This window comes from Pteronotus mesoamericanus, unplaced genomic scaffold (assembly GCF_021234165.1).
Source record: "Pteronotus mesoamericanus isolate MK-2021 breed Mesoamerican mustached bat unplaced genomic scaffold, CSHL_Meso_final scaffold_21, whole genome shotgun sequence".
In the NCBI taxonomy this organism is placed as follows: domain Eukaryota; kingdom Metazoa; phylum Chordata; class Mammalia; order Chiroptera; family Mormoopidae; genus Pteronotus; species Pteronotus mesoamericanus.
Window position 1 is genome coordinate 23700749 of NW_026555310.1, and position 25217 is coordinate 23725965.

Below are 25217 nucleotides of genomic sequence, written 5' to 3' on the forward strand. Positions count from 1 at the left end.
CAGGATTCAAACCTGAGTAGAGGGTCTCCACTGCCCATACACTTATTCGCTCAGTTACACTGCCCAGCAGTAAAGCTAACAGCTGCTAACATTTGGGTGAACATCCTTTTATACCAGAGTTTGTGTATATAAAGATATATTTATTCAACGTAGGGAAAGCAGACTATATATATTGTTTTGCAACTCGTTCTTTTCATTCAACAAGGTGTCATGAACAACTTTCCATGTCAGTAATTATATTCCTAACTTTTCCTTTTTTGATGACTGGCCATCACAGTTATCTAAACCTGTTTACCACTGAACACTTAACTTTAAGTTTTTGTTATTATAAACAATATTTAATGTATATAACCATCGAGGCATCTTTGTGTTTTCTGTGTTTCGCTGTGCAAGATAATCCTTAGAAGTCAGGTTGCTAGGTCAAAGCATGTGTTTTCAACATTTACATGTTTTGTCTTTCAAAAAAAAAAAAAAAGTAACACCTTTTATTTGTACCTCAATACATCAGATTTTTCTTTTCCCCACATTCTGGGTATTGATAATTATTTTTCTTCTTTGCAAACCTAACAGAAAGTACCTGTCATCACACAGATCTAATTGTGTGTGTGTGTGTGTGTGTGTGCGCGCGCGCGTATGTATGTATGTGTGTGTGTGAATTCCAAGTGAGGTTAAGCCTTTCTTCGTATGTCTGTTCTCATGGCAGTCCAGTTTAATATTCACAAGGATGTATGTGGGTTCTAGAGTCTGATAATCTGAGTCCAAGCCCAGCTCTTCTCAACAGTCCTCTTACCACAGGCAAGTTATTTTGTCTTTCCATGCCTCAGTGTCCTCATATGAAAAGTAAAGATAATTTAATTCTCATGGGATAATAGTGAGAACTGTATGAGAAAAACCATATAAGCAAATGGAACAGAATCTACATGTGTTTAATTAAATGTTAACTCATATTTAATAGCCGACTATATTTCTTCTGCATTTCATGCATTTCAGCCAAAATGGTGTGTCTACACAAAGTATGGACAAATGATTTTACAAAACACTATTGTACATATCTCGTTGGGGGAGGGAGGTATAAGGGGGTTAAATGGTAATGGAAAAAAATACGATAAAAAATTTAAAAAATAAAACGAATGAAAAAATCTCATTTAGAATGCTAATATTGTAAAAATGTTCGGATACCTCAATGTGAGTTGTCTTACAACTCAACCTGGCATGTAACATAACTGGTGTTAAGCTACACCCTTCATATGATACTGCTATAACAAAAATTTACAATAGCATCGAGTTGAGAAAAGAAAATTGTTTCATCATGTAACTTGAAATACAGACAAGGAAGCCAACAGTTTGCTATAACCAGAGGGGTTTGCATATGTTTTAGACAAGCAGTGATTCATGATCTTACCCATCTTTTTCTAACATCGAGGTTTTGCTAGTCTCAACTATGTTCAGTTGAACCTTCCCACACTAAAAAACACAGAATCCAATCTTGAAAACTTCGAAAGAAGTCAACAAAATCTTCCCACAGTTCTAAAAGCAAAGGAGAGACAGCCCCTTTCAAATGACATAATCTATAAACTGAATATATGATGGTTAAAATGTGGCCAGTTTATTATTCTTAACCCCAAGTCATAGCTGGCCTGTTTTAATCATCAGGACAGTTATTACTCTAGCAGATCTGATTTTGGTGTATTCATTATTTCATATGCTATAAGATCATCCCATCTGAAGGCAGACATTTCTGTAATAAAATTGCAGCATAATATGTTTGCAGAATCACACAGTGCCATACGGGTTTTGCATACTGCTGTCAGGAGAAAAACAATCAATAATGAAGCAGCAGAGATCTGTCATGAGAGTGGAAGAGATTACCAGGAATACTGAAAACTAACAAGCTGACCAAATGTTTGGTGCATGAAATGACCAGCACCCTCATTATTCCTCTAGGACCCGGTGGGTTCAGGCCCCCTTCATCACGCACCCAGTGATTATAGGAGTTCCACAGGGAAAACACTGTCGTCGGGCAATGAACATAAAAGGGGGAATAAGATAAGGTTCCTCCTCTCCAGGCCGTAACAGCTTCGAACTGACAGTTTATTAGGGAAGAGAGTGCTGTAAACAGATCATTATAACATAACCTGATTTGTGCAGCACCGAAGAGGAAGTGGCTAAATGCCTGGGGAAATCTGGAAAAATGATTATGAACCATGTAAATGACAGCCGGCCTGACTATTTCAAGAGATTTCAGTTAGCGATAGCAGTAGTTGTCCAAGTACAAATTTAAGATGCAATCTAAAATTTACACCTATAAAAAGAGAAATTATTCATTGGAGGGAAAAAAATGCATACCAACAGGGCAATTCTCACAAATGCCTTATAAAATTCTGCCCTGCTCTTCCCAAATGTCAGCCGATGGCTAGCTTATTAACTTCCTCAACTCTGCCCAAACCACGTTTTTAGTAAACAAAGCTGAGGCAGATATGAAGGGGTGCTCCACCTTTGTTGGACCTAATAATAAACTTCCTTAAATCGGTAGTGACCCTAAATCTCAATTAATCATGATTCTCTTTTCATGTACCTCCATGTTATAGGGCAGGAATCACACTAAAAAGGCCACATAAGAAAAAAAGGCCAGCGAGGGCTGCCAATATAGTTGCCAAAAATAACATGTTTCAGTGCGCACCTCAGGTATGTTTGTGACAATGACTGAGGGTCAGGTGTGACAACTATCTTTTTTCAGTTTTTAGTGTTATTTCACTTCTCAGTGACATTTAAAGCTCCTGACCACTCACTTCTTGAAAATTCCACCCTTGGCCTTGACTTATGTGGCCCGGTTCCCCAGTGTTCACAATGTAAATAAAACAGGCTTTAATCCAAATTACTCAGTCCAGTACCCAATAATTTGGTGCCAATGTATTCATCACTAATATCCAATATAGAAATTCTTGATGGGTAAGAAATAGCTCTCCTACCGATCTCTTTTTCCATATAGTGTCCATGTGGTACTCTGTATAACATGAAGTACTCAAATGTTGCATCAGTTGATTACTGATGTTTATCTCCTAGGTCATTTAGTACCATTCTTCAGACCAGAAAAAGGAAAAAGAGCACAAGTGCGTATTTCCAAAGTGTGTTTTTTCCAATACCATCAAATAATGAGCTCAATTCTCACACCCTCTACTTGGAGACAATATCAGACCTAACAGGAGAAGGGCTCAGTCCTACAAGACTGCCTCCACTTTAGACAGGCCAGTCGCAAGTCCAGGGTGCTACCTGTCCTACTGGCTGTGAACTGGAGGTTCCCATGACTTCCTCCTTGGATTTGATTAATATGCTAGAGGCGCTCACAGGACTCAAGAGAACACTTAGTTATGTTCACCAATATACTATGAAAGACACAGATGAATAGTCAGATGGAGAGGTAGGTAGGACAGGGTCTGGAAGGGTCCTGAGCGCAGGGGCTTCTGCCCCCATAGTACTGGGGTGTGCCAACCTCCTGGCAAGCAGAGGCATTCACAACCAGGCAGCTCATCCAAGCCTTGCTGCAGCCCCGCCCTCCACTTCCCCTTCCCAGAGGTCAGTGAGTGAGGCTGAGCATTCTAACCCTCCAAATACGGAGGCTACCTAGGGTCCCCACTCCAAGTTACTTCATGAATGACAAAAGACACGATCATTCAGGAAATTTCAAGAGTCTGAGTAGCTCTGTGCCAGAAACTGGGGGCAGAAAACAAATAAATTTCTTATCATAATACAATATTCAGCTACAAAGTTGTACAGAGGCAAAGTAGTGGTTGACCAAAAAAGTCTGTAAGGTTTTTTCTGTAAAATAAAAGATTCATTTTCATTTTCACCAATAACTTTATCAATTTGGATATTTTGAGTGTGTCAGCTATCTCCCATGTGGTATAACATTGATTGTTCTTAATTAATGTCTTGACTTGATCGCTATCAACTTCAACTGGTCTACCTGACCATGGAGCACCATCCAGAGAGAAATCTCCAGCACAAAACTTCACAAACTGTTTTTGACATGTTTCATCAGTCACAGCACCTTCTCCATACACTGCACAAATCTTTTTTTCGTTTTAGTTTTTTTTTCACCTTTCTTGAAATAAAACATAATATGCCAAAACTGTTGCGTATTTTCTTCCCTCTTCAATATTAAAATGACTACACAAAAATTCACTGACTTTGAATTTTTTTTTTAATGCATCCTGGTATGGCAGCTGTCACAATACAATCTAACAAAATTGTTTTGAATGAAGTTAAAGCCAACTAAGTGTTACTAGAGCCATCGTATGGAAAAAAACCAAATGAACTTTTTGGCCAACCCAACAAGAATGCTGATAGTCTCCTTTTCTTTTCATCCCAAATTTCCAAATTCACTTATCTTACCATATTACATACCGTATCTTCATGACTTAAATAGTAACACCAGGGCAACAATAATTACAAAAGTCTAAAATAATTCAAAAATTTGGTCTCTCACACCCTCATTATCTTCTATTAATAAGCGGTAATCAGGTAAAGAGTAATCAACTCACAGAAATTAAACACTCACATCTGTTGATAACCTCAGACAGATTTTAAATATACTTGCTGTACTAACCAGTACATCAACTGCAGTTCAGTGGAGAAACAAACTATGCCTCCAAGCAAGACAATGTTAAGTGTCGGGCCAACAATTTCTAAACACTCTTGTTAGTCGTCCTCACTTGACACTTGACATAACAGTTCAGATATTCTCAATTTACTACCCAACAGATGTTCAAGGGCTGTTTCATCTTTCTGTTCTATTAGAGCTAAAATTTCACAATGTGGCAAACTCTTGGAAAATAACTGGAAGAGTTGCAGGATTTAAGCATCATATTAGTCCATAAACTTCTCTTTAGAAAGGACCCACTTATAATGGGAAATCCTTCATATCATTAGAATCTTCTTCCCCAGGAGTGGCAGCTACTGAAATATGCTTGTGTCTTAATGGGACTCAGAAACTTCTAATTTAAAAATAGGCCATTCTCAGGACATCAATGAACAAAGTTGGCTCTCTAAGGCCAGTTTAATAAGGCCTTGACTTAGCCCATTTTACATTCCCTTTATTTCCTTCTCCAATCCTTTTTGGGTTTCCCCCATCTTTTGTGTGAGATTGACAGTGACTTTCTCCTTTTAAAATGTCATAAATTGTGTACATCACTGATTTACATGACAGAGGGTCCAGCACAAACATTACCTCCTCAGAGAGATTGCGCCCATTCCCTCACACAGGTGGTTTCAATATTACAAACGAGGAATAACTGGTGCCATCAACAAAATGGCTGTCAAACACACTTACATTTCAAAGAATCCGACAGCAGGGATGTATATAAATTCTTTTGCACAATAAATACAAAAGTAAATACTAACGGAGAATGGACTACTTCTAATAAGTTCATTTATACAATGAAATACAAACGAAAGTGAGACAATCTAAAAGACAATGGTGAGGGCATTAAAACCGATCATCTTCCTTCCCTTCGCCTATTACCATATGAAATCTCTACTTCTGAGCTCTAGGTGTAATGTCTGCTTATATTTATATCTCCTGTGAATATCTGAACTCTCTCTCTGGGTGCTCCAAAATAATTTCACCTGGTAGGAAAAAAATGTATTCTGAGTAATGAATTTGTAAATAGGCTCTGGACTCTGTGTTTTCACTGTAGCTGTTACATTTCTAGAAAAATTTCAAGTAAAAAAGTGTGCAATAAATATAGTATGGAAACTTTTAATTTACTTTTGTATCTAAATGTAAAATAGTAACTAATATGAAATTTAATTCGGAAATACAGTTCACCCTTTAACAGTGTGGAGGTTCAGGTGCTGACCCTCATGCACTTAAACATCCACCTATAAATTTTAAACTCCTGAAAACTTAATGACTAATAGCCTACAGCTGACTGGTAGCCTTACCGGTAACAAACTTTTTTTGTTATTCATAAACTATGATTAACACATTTTGTATCTCATATGTATTACATACTGTATTCTTACAATAAAGTAAGCTAAATAAAATATTAAGAAAATTATAAGGAAAATAAATTTACAGTAGTGCACATATGTATTGGGAAAACCCCCAATCTGTGTATAAGAGGATCTGTACATTTCAAACTGTGTTGCTTAAGGGTCAAGTGCACGTGTGTTTTATGAAAGATAATCTTAAATTCTAACACAGGAAAGAAATTCAGACCCAAGAACACGTTGATCAATATGAAATAATAAATCAACAACCATGGTATATGAATAAGAAAAGTAAGGAAACAAATAGAAATTCAGTTCTAGTTTCTTTGCCTGGGTCCCAGTTTCAACTCTGGGTGCATATACATTTTTGAGTGATAGTTTGTGACTATATCTGTATATAGATGTATTTTCATTCTGAAAAAAATAAAATCTAACGGATTTTCTACAAAGAGTAACTTAACCAATAGAATATTGATTATTCAGGTACTAAGTTGATTCTACATTTGTACCATCCGCCTCAAAGATACATGGCCTGTTCTTGATGAAGGAATAGAATCAAACACATGACAGTGTTACCAGTTTCCTTGAACAAAAAATAGGCCTCAAAGAAACTATTATAATGGTTGCTTTGTGTACTGGCTTAATTTACTCAATTAGAAATTATTGCTTACTTTCTTTCAAGGAAACAAGAAAATATGCATGTAAAAAAAATTTTCACTACCACACAATAGGACAGTATAAATTATGAAAACTCATGACTGAGATACAGCCTTGGGACTTAAGACACTTTTTATCTATACAACTGACTCAATGAAAAGGTCCTAAGAAAGAAACTAACTCCATAAGTTGTCCTTTCCTCCTCATATTACATGACATAATCCGGAAGTCTTGTGGCAACAACTACAACCGAGACCATTTGCCTGTCAAGGCCAGGTTTTATTGAGGTATAGTAATTATCCCTTAAAACCAAAACAAAACAGGTTTGAACTTGCCACTTTTCTGTACTCACATTTCTGGCACTGGAGGCATAATTTCTTTGACTGTTTTTACACCCCCTTTGTATAAATTCCTTGAACCATGAACTTTACTGGCAATGTTACACATCTTGCTGCCTAAGTGTTAAAAAGAAAAACAAACAAACTTGGGTTGGGATTTACTTTCCCTAACTACTAGTAATAGTCTTTTCTTAAAAAAATTCATTCAACAAAGATTTATCAAGAATATTGCTTCTTCTCTAAAAGAAGTATTTGCCAGATCCTGTGGAAAAAAGATAAAAATAAAGTAATATTCAAACTAGTTGTGGGAAAATAAGTATACAACTCAAATACAAATAAGAATATGATATGCTATGACGTGAATAAATTCTGGGACCAGAGTCTTGGATCAGGCCTTCAGAACACTACTGTACCCCTCTGTGCCTCCTCAGTTCTTCATCTCCATCTCCAAAGTGGGAATAACAACAACATCATCATCATCTAACTGTTATGAGGATTAAATGAATGGAAATATTAGTCCTTACAACAATATCTGATACATAATTAAAGCTCATTAAGCAATAACTATTAGTGCTCTTAGCTCAAAACAGCTGAGATAAGCATGAGTGGGCTTTGCGCATGAAACCCCATCAGCTGTAGGTGGGAGGATCTGGAGAGCAGGAAAAAAAAGTCTTGATGAAAAAACATTATAGTAAAAATGAGATGGCTAGTTTGGCTTGGTTACAATGCAGTGGCTTAAAAAGGGCAGGTGAAGAACAGGGTGGAACTTTGTGAACATTATACCAAGGAGTGAGGGTGTTACCTGGTTGGACACAAGAGCTACTAGAGAGTTTTATCAGCAGAGTTTTATTAAGTCACAAAGAGGGTTGGTGAGCACTTGAATTTTTCAAATGCCCTTCAGAAAGTTGATTTTCCCATAAAGTAGTGTTGCTTACTATAAAGCAGAACTTACACTGAAAACCTCACTACTACAAATAAAAGCACGAAGCAGGTATCTCTTAGTTTTCTGTCTTGGCTCCTTCCACGGTTGCATCAAACGAATCACTGGTGTAGGAAATAGGGCAGCCTTCGAAGAATAATTATTACCCATACCCTGGGGCGCAAGAGGCTCACCTTCCCAGGGCGCCTGGCAGACAAACCACCAGGACAAAAGCTGGACTCTTTCCAATGGGAAGAAAGTTTAGAGGGCAGGGAGGATAGCAGTTTGTTAAGCACAGAGACTGGCCCACCTCATTCTATGACAAATCAATAAACCATATTTAAATCAATCAAATTCTAATTTAGTATAAAAAAACAGTTCACTGCATTATGTAACTGGAGAACATTAACCACCAGCAACAAAAGGAAGGCTATGGTACCAAAACTTTTAAGTTCTGCACAGCAGAAAAAAAACAAAACAAAACCAAAAGATACAGCCAAAGGAAACTGGAAGGACATAACCCACTTTCTTTTATGCAGTAAAATAACTGTCAAACAAATAAAAAAAAAATCTTGTAATCTATCTGTGTATTTAATGCTGACTCCTATGTTGGCTAAATATTTCAAAAATATTATTTACATATTAGAAAAAAAGACAAAACAAGAATAGATAAATGGATCAGTTTCATGGACTGCCTTTGAAAAGTTTCATAAGACAATATATACTACTGTTACTAACAACAACAAAAATTCCTGATCGCTCAAAATGTAATCTGGAAGCCCCAGGGCCTATTCAGAATCCCAGCATAAACATTTAGTGTTGGCACAAATGTAAAAAGAACGAAGAACTAACTGATAGATGCTACAACATGAGCGAACCTCAATGTCATTCTGCTAAGTGAAAGAAGGCAGGCACAAAGGTCACATATTGTATGATTCCATTTATAAGGAATACCTAGAATGTGTAAATCCATACAGAAAGAACGCAGACTAATGGTTGCCAGGGGCTGTGGGGAAGGGAGAAATAGGGTGTGACTGCTTAATGGGCATATGGTTTACTTTTGGGGTGATGAAAACATTTTGCAACCAGAAGAGGTGGTGGTTGCTCATCACTGTTAATGTATTACATGTCACTGAACTGTACCTTACAGTGGCTAATTTTATGCTATATGAATTTTACAGCAATTAAAAAATAACTGATGAAGCTGTAATACGAAATATGTAACAATCTGAATTTACTTTGGAATTTAACCAATCCTGGTCAGTAGTACTTCAACTTGCTTGTATTGATACAGTAGACTATTTGATAATTCCTCCTTTGACTGGACATAATCTGGGATCTTCTTTATTACATACAGGATTCTAACATTTAAAATGTAAACTTACATACTAAAATTCAAGTTAATTCCCACACCACACACAGAACTGCCCACTCAGCTTGTTCAGGAGAGAGAATTAGCACAGCATTCTGATGTAAATCACAAATGAAAGAGACCTTAATTGTTTGATGTTATGGAGATCTTCTGCGGAAATTCCTTGGACAGTTAGGACCCTTTGACATCATTGTCTAAGGCTTCCCCCCCTTTTTCTTTTTCTTTTTGCTTCTCACAAGAATATGACATAACAGATTGTTTACCACTGCTGTTGTTCGAAAGCGAGGTTCCACAAACCTGTAAGAACAGTCCTTCCCAGAAGGCAGACCATATAGGATAAGGTAGCAAAGGAAAACCACCAACACTTGCAATTCTGTACTAAAGTTTATATTAAAACCCCACAAATTCTGCCAATTAAAACTTTGTGTAGAAATTTTACTTGTTTGCAAATGTTGTAGATGTGGTTAGCAAGTTCTTGCAACGTTCCAGGATTTCTGTCCTGAGGAAAGTAATGCAAGGAGTTGCACATTCCTCCCCTGTGCTATGGGAGCTGGCTGGGGTTGAGGACAGGCATCATGTCTCCACAAAGATGGAGCAAACGCAAGCGCTTCTGGGGCCCCTAAGTATTTAGGTACTGAGATTCCCACTCTTGGGGAAAAGGACTGGAATCAACAGTACAGGCAATAGCCAGCTACTGCGAAGCATTCATAGAATGTGGAATAAAGGGAATGCAAAAATCTTTTCACTGGTGTCTGTCCCTTAATGTCCTGAAATTGCTGCCGCACTGTGGCTAAAAGAGAGGTTACTCTGATTCTGACAGATTCAAATATATTTATGAAATGCATAAAACACAAAGTGTAGATATTCCACATGGTAATGACATGAATTCTTTCAGAATGTGTATATACATTTAAAGCCATATGTTTTGAAGGATTATCATATTAATTTTACTGTATGACAATACTGGCTGATAATTACTGAAAATGCTTTAAGTGGAAACAGTCATTGAGGCCAACTGCCTAAAATTCCATGTCAGTCATATTTACTTAGGAATATTTTATAAAACTCTCTAAAACTGAAGAACATTAAGTTTATCTGCAACAAATTCTTTTAAAAAATTTCACACTACAAGATTTGGTTATAAAGAAGGTAGGTATTTTCCTTGGGATGATGTCTTAATCAAGAATTTAGTCCAAAGGTAGACCTAGCTTATCTACCAAACAAGCACACCATCCTCTTAAAACAGAGAGAAGTGAGGAAAGAGGTTGATAGTAGAATTCTGCCCCAGAAAAGCCATTCATTTAGACCAGAGTTCTCCAATTCAGTCAGCCCTGGCTAGCTCTGAGATGATGCCATGTAGGAGGGAGTATCCCATGTACTATGAACAGTATTTGAGAATTATTTTACTTTTAAAAAAAGCAACTTAGCCTCATCCTAAGCAGTATCTATATAATCAGTTTTTATCTATTAGCTGTATTTTCTAACATGTAATAAATATGAAAGTAAGAACATTTTATTCACATACTACCTTGTAACCCTGTCATTAACTTTAAAATTCTTCAATATAAACACTGGAGAATAGTAGCTGGTAAATATATTAATACCTATCAGCGAGCCTCCTGTAAGGCAACTAAGATCATCACACAAGTACTTCCAGTATCACTATCTAAATCTGTACCAGAGGGTTTATTAGCATAAAAGACATTGAAAATACATTTTTTTTAATGGTGAAATGAGGAATGTTCAAAGTATGTGGATAGCTAGAAGGCCCTTGAATACACAGAAAACAAAAATCTGGCTACCCCAGCAGCCAAACACCTTTGGAATAGCGACTCACTACAGAATTTCACTAGGTTCTTTGTTCCTCTCAGTGAAGGATTCTGATGCCTAAACCTGTTACGGTCGCTGATCTCCCTGTCAGATCATCTTCTTGTCAGAGTATTGCATGTAAGGTGCTTGTCAGGATGCCTAAAAAGAACACACAGCAGGGAAGGACTTTACTATTCTTACAAAAATAGGTTAAATGACCGTTTCTGTACCAACTCAGTAATGGGGTGTGTGGCAGAATTCAGTCTTAGACTTGCTGTCATGCACTAACATAACCGGTAGCAAGGATTTGAGCAAGGAAGATATGGGTCACAAAGGCAAATGCCCGAATGGGCTCATCTCAGCTTACAACATACATAAAAATCATCTTATATATGACCAGTGACATATGTACCATGCTTTGAGAAATCTAACAAAAACTAAAACTAACAAGATAAACGACCATGGCTGCAGACTGAGTCCCAGAGTTCCTGAAAGTGTTGTTCGTGCTCAAAAAGCGGTAGCGTACCGCCTCACAATAAGAATGAGCATACAACCATGCGTGGAGTGTACCCTATTTCATGTAGTCTCAGAAGCACTTTTTAAAAAGAAAACATTTTAACAGCTCTGAAATTGGGAGGCTTCTCACATCTCATGGCACTTTATGATTGCTGTCCACCAGGTGGCAGTTGTGATATTTTTATTACCTGTGTAATCTCAAGTGTCAGAAGTATTGTGTGCCAGCGGCTTAGGATAAAATCCCAGAGGAAAAAGCAGAGCAGAGCGCTACCTCTAGATCCAGTGGTTATGAGGAGAGGGCACTCAGCAATATTCCAGATGCAGGAATCAAAATGAGGCTAGGACCCCTCTTGGCTGGGAGAGTCTCTCAGAGTTCCTTTGCTTTTGATGACTTCACTCAAATGTTTATTGTACAATATCTTTAGACTCTCTTTAACTTTACAGACGTGCTCATTTCCAAAGTTACATTACATTAGGTCAGCACCTTGTTACCCCATGTCCTCATGCAAGGTTGTGTCAAAAATCTGTAGTAGATTCTTTTGTCACAGTCTGCATTCTACGCTGGGACGGAATGCTTATTCCAGAATGTCTGTGGGAGCTTTACACGAGGTAGACTTTTTAGAATGGCTTCTTTCATTTAGCAATACGCATGTAATACCCATCTGTATCTTTTCAATGCTGAGTCACATTCCGTTATATGAATGTGCCATAGTTCGCTTATCTATTCACCGTTAAAGGATATCATCTTGGCTGCTTTTAGTTCTGGCAATTACAAATAAAGCTGCTATGAACATTCATGTGCAGGTTTTTGTGTGGAGGCAAGCTGTCAACTCATCTGGGTACATACCAAGGGTCATGACTGCAGGATCGCATGGTAAGACTATGTTTAGCTTCATATGAAAATGCCAAACAATCTACCAATTTTGTATTCCTACCAGCAATTACTGTAAACTCCTATTGCTCCACAATATTGCCAGCAAAGGGTATGGGCAGTTTTTTGGATTTCAGCCATTCCAGTAAGTCTGTAGTAGTATCTCACTGTTAATTTAATTTGTAGTTCCCCAATGACAAATATGTGGAACATCTTTTCATATGCTCATCAGCCATCTGTATAGTTTCTTTGGTGAGATGTCTGATCAGAGCTTTTGCACATTATTTTTTTAATTGTTTCTTTTATTGTTGAGTAAAGACATTTTAAATGAAGGCAGTATTTTAAAACAGATTATAAATCAATACTAAAAGTGGAACCAAGAGCAAACTACTTGAGTCTAGTTTTCTCTTTCCTCCCTTCCCCACCCCCTTCCTTCTTTCCTTCCTTCCTTCTTAAAGCAGCACATAAAAATGAACAGCCCAAATGTCACAAACTTATGGAGAAATGATTAGCAAAAATAAGAGGGTGTGTGTCTGTGTATAGAAACAGTGTATCACAGAGATTTGAACCTGCTCATTATAAATTATGACCACATTTTGGCTTTATAAAAAAATCTAGAGTTGTACTGTTTAAAATACAAGCCGTGTAAAATGACAGTTTAGGCAAACATCTATGTTCACTTTCACATCTCAGTCAAGCTCAATGATACATAGAGACTGCAGATTAGTTCACTGATAAATCTTCTCAAGTGGTGTTGGGCATTTTATCGGAGATGTGGCTGATAACAATGTAAAGAAAATCAACTTCTCTATTTTTAGTAGAAATTTTAACTACACAGAAGGGGTCCATGTGATAGAAACATTGAACCAAAGGTTGAATAGCTTCTTTCACTTTCTCTTTTGTGTGAATTATTTCAAGAAGAAAAAACCTTCAGCAAGAATACGTATTACCTGCTATTTTATAGTGTCTGACCCAACCAGAAAGAAAACTGCTGCTACTACTCCTGTTTTTAGTGACCCCACTTTCATAACCACTGAAACAAATTACATAAGCACACCTTAAATGTACACAATGCTATGTCAAATTTATCTAATTTTAAAAATTAAACATTTCCACAAAATTTTAAACATTAAAACAAAAAAAATTAAAAAATTAAATAAAACATTTATTTTGGTGTTTAACACTTAAATCTTCGTCCTCTAACATTCTCTCCCTTTTTAATCCTCATTCAAGGACATGCTTGTTGATTTTAGAGAGAGCAGAAGAAGGGAAAGGGGGAGAGAAATAGCCATAGGTTGCCTCTCATACATGCCCTGACTGGGAGGGGATCCCCAGCCTGTGCACACGCCCTACTGGCAATCAAACCTGCGCCCTTTCCGGTTTATGAGATGAGGCTCCAATCAACTGAGCCACACCAGCCAGGGCAAGCATCCACGGCAAAGAGATTAAATACAATTTGGATACTTAAAAAAAAAAACCCCACCAAAACACTGGTATCCCCAATTTAAAAAAATTAGGAGCTGGGATTTAGGTGAAAATAACTCATGTGACACTACCTGAGTAAACATTTTGAGCAAAAAAATCACTGGTAACCTCTGTTGGAACTGTGTCTCTGATACATCTAAAATAGTGTTACTGGACAATCCCATTCCTCTAGTTCAAGTCCAATCCCAGAGAGGCTACTTTACTAGTCTCAAGTCACTCTCAGTAAGTCCCAGCAGCTAATGTTATTTTCTGATTTACTGAGATAACTGACATCATCTGACATGTGTCTTCTCAATTAATCGCTAACCATCTGTGGGAGTCAGTCTACAAGATGCACCCCATAATCCTGAGCCAGAACCATCCAGCCAACTTGTAGCAAATCCCTGATCCACAGAAGTGTTTATTGTTGTTTTAATCATTATATTTTGGGGCAATTTGTTCTGCAGCAACAGATAAGTAAATAGAATTTGTTTAATTTTTCCTAAAGCTTGCTAACATTATTGAAGGTTTCTCAAATGTAAAAAGCACTCTTCCCTCAGTTCTTGAATCTTTCTACTTCTGCCAAACCTCTCTAGAGGTCTGCCCCAATCATGCTACTAAAACTGCTTTCTCAAAGGTCAATCAATAGTCTCATAATTGCTACATCAATGGCCTGTTTCTTTTTCGTCCCTTTGATGTCTGAGTGGCTTTTGACAACGGGAAATCTTTACATCCTTGGCTTCCATGACATTGAATTCTCCTGAGTTCTGACCCTAGCTCTCTGCACAAATTTTCTGACTTTCTTCACATGCTATATGCTCTTATTCATGTCCCTTAAGCACAGGCATTTTTCCAAGATTCTGATTTCAGTCCCCATCTTTTCCAACAGATATGACAGCAACAGAAGCATTGATCAGTGCAACTAAAATGTGTGAGCACTAATGTGCCCTCTGCCAGCTCATGTTAACATATCCTATTTCATCCTATACATGTTTAGCCTTCCATTAACCCCTAGATGCCTAAACATATCCTGCAATTCTGGATAGTCTACCACTTCAGTCAAACTTTCCTTGTCTTTCCAGGAGTAAACTGCATTCCAGATGCCTTATTCTCTCATTTACCATAATTCCCCCAGCGTTCAGAATAGGGCTTGACCTAGACTAGGTGTTTATGGAGCACATGGTAGCATACTTATTACATAAATGATCGGAAAACTCACACATATCTCATCTTTTTTTGAGGTGGGGGCTGCAATAAAAAATATACTGGCTTAAAGTAGTAGACCATATTGTCTCACTCTTCTTGAGAAGATTTCTACAAAAAAACAATGTTAAGTAAATCTAATTCATACCAAACTCAATATTATACAACCTTTTCTAATACATCTTATTTATAAGATGGGGATTAATTTTCAAGTTATCATTTCACCTTTGGAGATACTAATTTAGACAGAAAACCAAAATCTAAAACAATATTTTTGAGCTATAATGAGATCTGCTAGATGAGCTCAGCTCTTCAGTAGCAATTGGTTAGAACAGATTTTTTAAACCTGCTAAATTATTTGAGAGTTTTTAAAAACTGCTAAATACATTTTTAAAGTCAGTCTCAGATTAGGACTGCTCCTTACACGGCTTATTATGACATTTTTCAGAAGAATATGAATATATGGTTTCAAGTACAAATATGTTTTTAAAATGTTTTAAAAGTAGGGCAGGATGGGTGTTAATTAAACTACTGATATGCAACCCACACATGTGGCTAAATCTCATCTGATAACATGTCAGAGTTTCTATTTCCTTGGCTATCTAGGCATGGTAGAGAACACTAAACACTCCATAGTTACTCAATGTCTGGATTCTGTTATAGCCTCTGCATTATATATAATTCATTATATAGTTTTATATTTAACATAAAAAAACTTTTGGCTAACCCAAACAAGTTTAAACTGACAAAGATTCCAAGTATTACAAAAGAAAAAATAGTTTTTAGTAAGCAAATAAATTTTGGAGGGAGGGAGGGAGGGATGGAGAGAGGGAGGCAGGGAGGCAGGGAGGCAGGGAGGCAGGGAGGAAGGGAAGGAAGGAAGGAAGGAAGGAAGGAAGGAAGGAAGGAAGGAAGGAAGGAAGGAGGGAAGGAAGCCTTTTAAATGAAAACCAGCATCTACCCATGCAGATTGATGTGATAAATAACTCCTGGCTTCCAGCTTCAGATGACTTCTTAATACCACTTGGCAGGCAACTTTTTAATTTGCTTTCATTCTTCTTTCAGCAGCTATTTTAAAATTTCTGTCACTCTCCTTAAGCCACCTATCCAATCTCTCTAGTGCCAAGTAAACTTTTGTTGCCCTATGGCTCAAGTCTTAATAGTAGTTTAAGCCCATTCTTATCTGTCTTCACCTCTCAAGAAGCTGAAGTGCCTGCCCTCCATTCTGTTCTCTCTTACCTGTTTTCTCCCCAGTTTTCCTGGGATCTTGTTCTAACAACTGGTTTTCCTTGTTCCTGCGCCTTCAGTCTTCTCTGTATTGGGCTCATGATACCAGGTGAAAAACTTTAATTTTTCCCATTCTTTGAGGCATTGCGTAAATTAATTTCTTCTTCTTGGCCCAAAGACTAGCCCCCACTGGTTGTTTGCACTCCTTCCCACTGGCTTCGCTCCTCTACTCACTGTAAAATGACTTCTGTCCTCCACATGCCCTCAGTCACGGCCACTGACGTCTTCCTAAGAGCCACAAGTCAAAGGATGCTTCTTGGTCTTCACCTCACAGGACTGATGTGCAACACCTGACAGTTATGCTCCTCTCTCGGTTTCCCTAATCTGACGCTGGTTCGCTCATGTTCGCCATTTCTGCTAGGGTTCCTCTGCCCACATCGCCTAGACACTGGGTTCCTTTAAGGTCCTGTTCTTCAGAGCTGTGTCATTTATGCCTTTCATCCTTAAGTAATTTAATTCAGTCCTTATTTAACAACCCCTGTTATTATTTAATAATAATATTGGTGTTTTAATACACCTATACATTCTAATCTGTATCTCCTGCCCTAGTATTTTTTTCTTGCTCTGCAGGGACCTACAGTTCTAATTTCTGCTCTCTCAACAACAGGAATACCCTATTCATATTTCAAATTCCACGCGGCCATACCTTCTTTATTCCCAGTTAAACCTGTTTACATCCTAAATTTCTCATCTCAAATATAATCCAAATGCTAGCAAGTAATCAGCACTTAATGCTGCTCTGATCTATGTTCATGATGTGCCTACGCACCCTGTCCCCAAGCACCTCACACCAAGCACTCCAGCAGCACTAAAATAAGTTAACTGGTCCTTGAAGAGAGCTTTAGGTCTTGCTGTTCATTGCCTAGTGTTACCCACCCCTGCTTAGGAAATTCCTAATCATCCTTCAAAACCCAACACAGACACCATCTGCTCTGGGAAGCCACCCACACTCTCAGATCCTTGGGCAAGAGGAACTGCGTCCTCCCTGTGCCGCCCTCCCTGTGCCGGCCCGCTTCTCCCTGTCCTCAGCACTTGTCCCCGACGGACCCCACCCATCTTTGGAGATCTTTTCAGATACTTAATCTTTGGCAAAGTGTGTATTCAGATATTTTGCCCATTCTAAAAATTAGGTTATACGTCTTTTTATTACTAAGTTGTAGGAATTTTTTAAAAAACATATTCTAGAAACAAGTCTCATTAAATACATGACAGGCAAAATAAATTTTTTGTATTACATTTGTAAAGAGAAGAAGAAAACTCCATCTCTTCCAAACACTCAATTAGCAAACATCGTGGTCATGGAGTATAATAAGGTAACGGAAATTACAAACAGCTTCAGTTAATGTGAGCAGCATTTTATAATGTTCAACCTAATTCTCATATGGACTGGTAATAAAATATAGGTCAGTTTCTGAGGTCAAGAATCAAATGCCTGTAGAGGTAAAGTGATTTATTCAACATCTCTCCTGACTTCTTGTTTTTCTATGCCCCCCTTTCTTGTTTTAAATTAATGTTCTCTCCCTATGTTGTTTTCAAATGTGTAAGCAAGCTTTCTTACACCCCTTTTAGAACAATGCAGATATATTTTACACAGAAATTTCTCAAAGTCTCAAGGGTAAGTAGGATTAATATACCCAGGTCTCTGGGTACCTGGTACAGGCCTTTCTCTGCATGCAACACAGTTATCAGTACACACTCTGATAGTGTGATAGGTCTCATAGAAGTAACTGTGTCGCCTGACAGAGTTGTGAAGGTTGACGTGACAAAGGTAAAAGGTGAAGTGGTCCTAATAAACTCAGTATTGTGGGGTTGTTCTGGTTTCCTATGACTACTGTAACAAGCTACCACAAAATCAGTTGCTTAAAACAATAGAAATGGATTCTCTCTCAGTCGTGGAGGCCAAACATCAGTTTTGCTGGATTGAAATCAAGGTGCTGGCATGGTTATGATCCCTCCAGCCTCTGGTGGCCCCTGTCATTCCTTGGCTTGTGATTCCATCACCTCATCTCTCCCTCTGGAGTCACATTACCTCCTCCTCTTGTGCTCAAAATCTCTCCCTGCTTCGCTTCCCTTACAAAGACACTTGTGACTGTATTCAGTCCCCAGCCCCAGGATCACGGATAATCTCCCATCTCAAGGTCCTTAATCACACCTACAAAGTCTTTGCCTCAGAAAGTGATGGGTCCCACAAATTAGGACATTATCGCCATACACAGTGGGTGGGGTGGGGATTAATCCTATAAAACCAAGGACAAAGTGTCAAGGGGCAAAGCTCCACTATCTTTTGTTTATAGACAGTCTAGTTAATTTAGGTACAAAAAAAAGCTCCTACAGTTATATTCTTTCTATCTTAGCCCTGACAATAACCCAACATATTGCTAGAAGTCACCATCTTAGTTACCCAATCAAGATCATGTATATTCTACTGCTCTTAAGAACAATTTTATACAAAAGAAAACATTACCTGAAAATATCTTAAACGTAGTTAAAAATATATCATACAAATCTAACATTAAAGTAGGAATTAGATATTTAATATTAAATCACTCCTCAGTTACCTAAAAATAATGGAAATGTGCAATACAGTAATAAATGGTTCATATTTTAAAACGTACTGGCAATTTGTTTTGTCTTATACTAGATAGTGAGTATATATGGGTATTCTTATTCATATCCTTTGTATGTCTGTAATATTTTTACAATATTATTTTATAACCTTTATATATTAAAAGTGTACAGCATTAATAATCTTCCTCTGTTAAGTGCTAGAAAACATGCAATGTACTAAGCTTAATGTTAATGTCTAGAATTGCATCAGTAACTATGAAATGCCATTGTTAAAATCTATAAACAAATCTACCCTTTGAGTACAAAAAAAATTCTTGCTTCCTTATAAACTCTTTAGGGAACTGGGGAAAAGGTAGTGAAACTGAGAAGGTCTCTGACCAACCAGGAAACATATATAATTAAGTTTCGTTCACAGCCTTTGCCCTACAGTTTCTACTTCTTTATATGGAATGATATTTGCATTATTTCCTAGGATTAAGATATCTATATCCCAGATGGATATTGCTGGATAGTTGTTAACTGCTGCAATCCTCCCTTTTTTGCCATAAGCAACTTGGCCTCAAAGGAAAGATAATGCTTCTGACATACTTATCATATCACTTTTAGTAGACAAATTACAGCTTCTCATTGATTTAAACTGTAATTTGAGATTGATTCTTATGGAAAAAGTATAGTCTCGAGCAAAATTTTGGTTAAGTTCAAAGCATACTTTCTGACATGACAGTTCACCTGAATTGGAAAAACTTAACCCAAAGATGAGTCCTGGAGAGCAGACAAGCTATGATATTGCCTGTCAATGTATCAGAGCTCCAGTTTTCAAGTAAGCCTTATTTGACTTCATGACCCTAAGCACAAGAGTAGCAATGCTGGAAATTTGGATATGCCAAAGAAAAGCTGTAAAATGCCTACTTTCAGTGAGAAGGTGAGTACAGTAAAAGACATTTTTGAGAGAAAAAGAGACCACATTCAAATGCATTTCATTGAATTGTTATAATTGTTCTATTTTATTATTAATTATTATTACTCTTACATTCCAAACTTATAAATTAATCACAGGTATGTACGGATAGGAAAAACTATAGTAAAAATGGGCTTTGGTTCCATCCATGGTTTCTGGCATCACACTGGGGGTCCTGGAACATATTACCATGGATAAGAGGGGAACTACTGCACATACTTTTGAGGTATCTATCTTAAGTCATTTCTACCCCCCGAGATCGCATTTTAAAATAAAGTAGTTTTATATCAAATTAGCTAACTGACCTTGAATTTGTTAAAAAGCTAGTCTTACACCCTGGATGGGGTGGCTCTAGTCGGTCAAAGCGTTGTCACATACACCAAAGGGTTGTGCGTTTGATTCCTATGCCGGGATTGTGGATTCAATCCCTGGTTGGGGTGCTTGTTGGAGGCAACCATTTGATGTTTCTCTCTCACATCAATGTTTCCTTCACTTGCTCTCTCGTTCCCTCCCTCTCTCTCTTCCTCTTTCCCTAAAAGCAATGAAAAACTCTTCCAGTGAGGACTTTTTAAAAAATTAAACAAACAAACAAAAAAAAACTAGTGTTAGAAGAAATGCCCTAGAGGAAAGATAATGTACACTAGCAATGGACCTAAAGGTAGTATCTGAGGTGTTTTCCCAATGCTAACCTATGTACCCATTTAACCTCTCATTTGGGCCAGATTTCACCAAATTTTCCTGTCCCTGTCAATGCACATTATCAGGTCACTATGGAGATTATATAACAGAATCTAATAATTTAAATGTTTTTTTAAAAAATAACAGTATGAAAAGGGTTTTGTTTTTAAAGCACAGCAATCTTAACAAAAACAGAGAACAAAGAAACAAAAAAAAACAAGCTCTTAAATGGTTTTGTTCATGGATATGGATTGAAAAACATGATAAGAAAAATTTAATTATTAAACATTTAGTGAGTACCAATTGTGTTAGGTACTGTTAAGTTTCTACTAATTTATGAGTTCATACTTCACTAAATGTGATTCTTATTTAAAATTGCTGGTATAGTAATAAAAACAAATTTGAGGTTTTTTTTTTTTTTTTAGCCAAAATATTCGCCACTTTGTCTACCAGGCCCAAAACAGCTGGAACATAGGAGCACTTAGCGATTACTGTATTTATAAAAGTTGGCCACGCAACCGAGTCTTTTAATGTTTTATCATTTATATATTCTGCTTAATCTATTATCATACAGAGATTCTAAGTTGTTATCATTTATAAAGCTGTATACTCCTCAAGTCTGGTATTTCAAAAAGAATTTTGAAAAAATGAAATTAAAAGAAATTTGAATACAGAAAATACATAATTGTTTGGAAAGGAAATTAAGAGGACAAACATTTACTGAACACCTACTTTGTGACTATACAAAAGTCAATTATCATAAATATAGAAGATGTGTATTGATATTTCTGTTTACTATTAAAACAGCAAATCATAATAGACTAAATATATTAGAATTTAACTTTTAGTTAAAATGATTAAATTAGCCCTTCTGAAGAGTCACAGATCCACTGGAATGCTGTCCTGTCCTTAGGCCTCAGGTCTGCCCATAAAACAACCAGGGACCACCTGGCCATCGTCACATAGACCCGAACAGAATGCTCCAAGAGCTGAATATTTCAGACCATTAAGCTTGCATAAAAACTCAACAGAGCCCATGACCCTGTTCACCCCCTACTCATGATTAATTCATGATTTTTTGCCCTTAAAAGCCCAAATTATTAGACTAATTTCTTCATTGCAAAACTTGGTATTTAGTGTTAGGCTCTGCACTGCACTTGGGAGGGACAAACTCTATTAGGTTACACTACTGAAAACACAGAGAACAGATACATAGGTGGCGAAAGCTGGAACTCAGGCCCGCCAGATTACAAATAAGTGAACACATCTCCCAGTACGAGCCTTATTTTAAAAATTAATTTGTTTCTCTGCAGGAGTAATCTAGGAGTAACTTTAAGAGAATGATTTGAAACTTGTAAAATTATCAAAGCTCTACATGGTCATAATGTGCCCCAAATTCCATACATATATTTTCACTGCTTACACTTGTAGAGTTTGGGGTTTTCAGAAATGTTAATTTAAGCTTACATTACTATCACTATAACTAAATCTAATCATATGCTTTATATCCCACCTACATTGTAATTATAAGACTGTTCTTCTAAATGAAAAATGACAAAAGAACTGAGAAAATTTTCTAGAAGATATAAGCAAACCCATAATTCTTCCTTCACTTATCCAGGTATTTCTTTTCTTTTTTTTTTTCCTTTCTTTTTTTTTTTTTTATTTACTTTTTAAATACATTTGTCTCTGCCTCCCCCTATCCAGGTATTTCAATATGAGTTCACAGGCAGAATTATTAAAATGTTTGCTAAAGTTTTAATATCACGTATTGATTTTTCTTCTTGAAAGTAAACCATATTCCAGAAAAAAATTAAGTCTATAATAAAGTTCTGAACAAGATGTTAAAGGCCAAGAAGTTCTGCTATAAACAAGCCCTCATGGCCCCTTATTCCCCAAACCTACACGACCACACAGACCCTATTTTCAAGTAAGATCTTGGAATATTTAAGCATTACTGAAGTTCATGAAAGTTGGGAAATAAATGCTCCTTAACTGGCTACTGTTAAGTTAAATATGTGAGCTGACGAACTTAATGATTTGGAAATCAACAAAATATACAGGTGTACACCTAATTTTTACAAAGAAATTCTTGTCATGATTAATTTTTATTTTCATATTCCTCTCTTTACTTTTCTTCAATAGGTTCCATTGATTATCTTTTTAATTGAATATATTGGACATATAACATTGGCAAATTTAAGGTATACAACATATTACTTTGATATACTTATATACTGTAATATATATAGCCTTTGTAGCTATATTATATTACATAATTATAGGACAATATTGCTGCTTGATTATTTACCTTCTATCAAAGACCTATGACGATCTATAATTAGAGGTAAATGGTACAAAGTACATAAGAGAAAAATGGTATAAAGTATAATGTTGCCATGAAAATTTCATGACTATCCATAGTCTAGAATAAATACGGAGAAGGTAAAAATCTGTCATTTTTTTAATTATATAACATACATGGAAAATGTATTTCTGGTAAATTAGTTTCAAAGACTACAGAGGACTTAAAACATTTTAAGTATTTTTAATTAAAAAAAAATAAAGCAGTTGATAAGATTCCATAAAGGCAATACTTGTTTTTTTCCCCGCACAGCAGCTATCTGTGAATGACTTATGGCACCTCATAAATTTTGCAAGAGGCCAAGAAATAGTCTTATTACTTTAGAAACCTTAAATAAGCCTCCTTTTACCATGGTAGAATACTTTATTTTTAAAAAGTGGAAATAAACAGAGCCCAAGGTCACACAAGTGAGTCAGTATTTAGAAGTGGGAACAGATTTCTTGAGTACTGTCACCTAGGCCTCATCTCTAACTGTTAACCTTCCCTTTCCAATGAATATACAAGCTGAAATATACACCCACTTCCCTTACATGTGCCAACCCTGGAAAATGACACAGTGGGGGCAGTTCACAAAATAAAGATATTTCAGGAAAGGATCACATAATTGCCTGGCATATGAAGGCACTAAGCTTTTAGTATTCTCTTCCTGTTCTTCCCCGTCCTACCCCCCATCATTTTTCTAGAACTCTTTAAAGCACTATCTATATCTCAAATTTCCTACCTGACTCTCCTGTTTCAAACACTATTTTCCCCCAAGGAAATAAATATGGTAATTTTATGCCTTTCCTTCAGATCTCCAAAAACACAAGGATTTATCTCAAGCAGAGTATGCAATTTTAATTTCCAAGATAATACCCTGAAGATTTAGTTGCTAAGTTTATCTTTTATAAATATATAATAAAAATCATGTTCATTATAAAGTACATATGGATTTTAAATATCACTTGATACTGTGAGAATACAATATAGGAAAAAATGCACAAAATACTCTCCCTTCAATTTCATAGTAAGAAATGTACATGTTGGATAATAAAAATAATCCCAAAACATCTTTCTAGCAATCACCATAATTTGAGCTCAAGGGAAGTAAGAGCACCAAACAGCAAAACTATAATTGTGCTCTAAACACTTCTGTAGCTCACTGAGTATCTAAAAACAGACCAAATTATAAATGTGAATGATGAATAATTATAACATATTTTACAAATATGTTGTCAATCTCATTTTTATTTTAGAGAATTTTAAATGACCAATTATAATTTGTAATAATATTACAAAACCAACTTATTTTTGAGCCACCATTTGAACACTAGGTACCTATTACAACATACCCTTCTCATTTTCTTTAAAGAATTCTTGCTCTTATACTAAGTGGGTCTTAACCACTACTACTTTTTGCATTTAGTGTAGAAATGTGAAAGAAAAAAATATATAATTTCATTAAAATACAAGAACAAAAATGCCAAAGTGTTCCAACAGACAAATCCTGAACTCCCTCAGCACATAATTCTGCCAGAATTATTCAGCACCAGTGAGCAAATGAAATTTGTGAAGAACACGAAGGAGTATCAGCATAGCAATTTATGAACTTGTCACCTCAGAAATGTACAAATGTTCTGGAAATATTCAAAAGAAAGACCTGGACAGCAAAAACAATTTCTCCCAGTCTCAGCCAAGTTACTTTCTACATAAAGCTTCAGCTTAGTATAAAACAAGCAGCAGATGTTAAGACATACATAGCCTTGCTAACGATTATAAAGTAGAATAAGACAGCTAATCAACTCACCACATAGCCTTTTGCTAGAAACCTGGAATCTTCTCTTTGTCTTAGGCTTCTGGCTCCCCAGGACAAATTTACATGCTCTCTGACAGAATGACGACGAAAGAGCACACTATGATCTCTTTTCTGCTCTTCTAACTAAAATAAAACTGAACTACACTGCAGCCTCCAAAAGTACTTCCTATGAGCATGCTCGGTTTCTAATTTAAATGACTTGGTGTTTCATCTCGGCGTGTGATGGCCTACTTCCAAACAAACTCAGAGAGCTGCACATTCAATCGAAGATCATTAACTGCAATAAACTACACGGAACCCTCAAATGATAATTGATTTGTTTTTAACTTCCTGATCTCCATGGTTCATTTAACTTGATGTGACTGGAAATGATTATTTCTACACTTTTATTAAAACAAGTTCTTAGGTTTCAATATTTCACTGTGC

General features: G+C 36.5%; 1 protein-coding gene across 10 annotated transcripts in view; it reads right to left on the reverse strand.

Moving 5' to 3' along the window:
* The window catches only part of PLEKHA5 (pleckstrin homology domain containing A5), a 200610-nt gene that overhangs the window by 94402 nt on the left and 80991 nt on the right, over positions 1 to 25217 (reverse strand). Inside the window, exon 1 of one of the 10 annotated variants that reach the window (XM_054591386.1) lies at positions 24783 to 24902. The exons of 8 other annotated variants lie outside the window; for them this stretch is intronic. In XM_054591386.1, coding sequence (XP_054447361.1) covers positions 24783 to 24787 — 5 coding nt within the window. In that variant the 5' untranslated portion in view covers positions 24788 to 24902. Of the gene's footprint in view, positions 1 to 7000; positions 7098 to 24782; positions 24903 to 25217 lie in introns of those variants that run through there. One more of the 10 variants, XM_054591383.1, reaches the window with a different exon arrangement.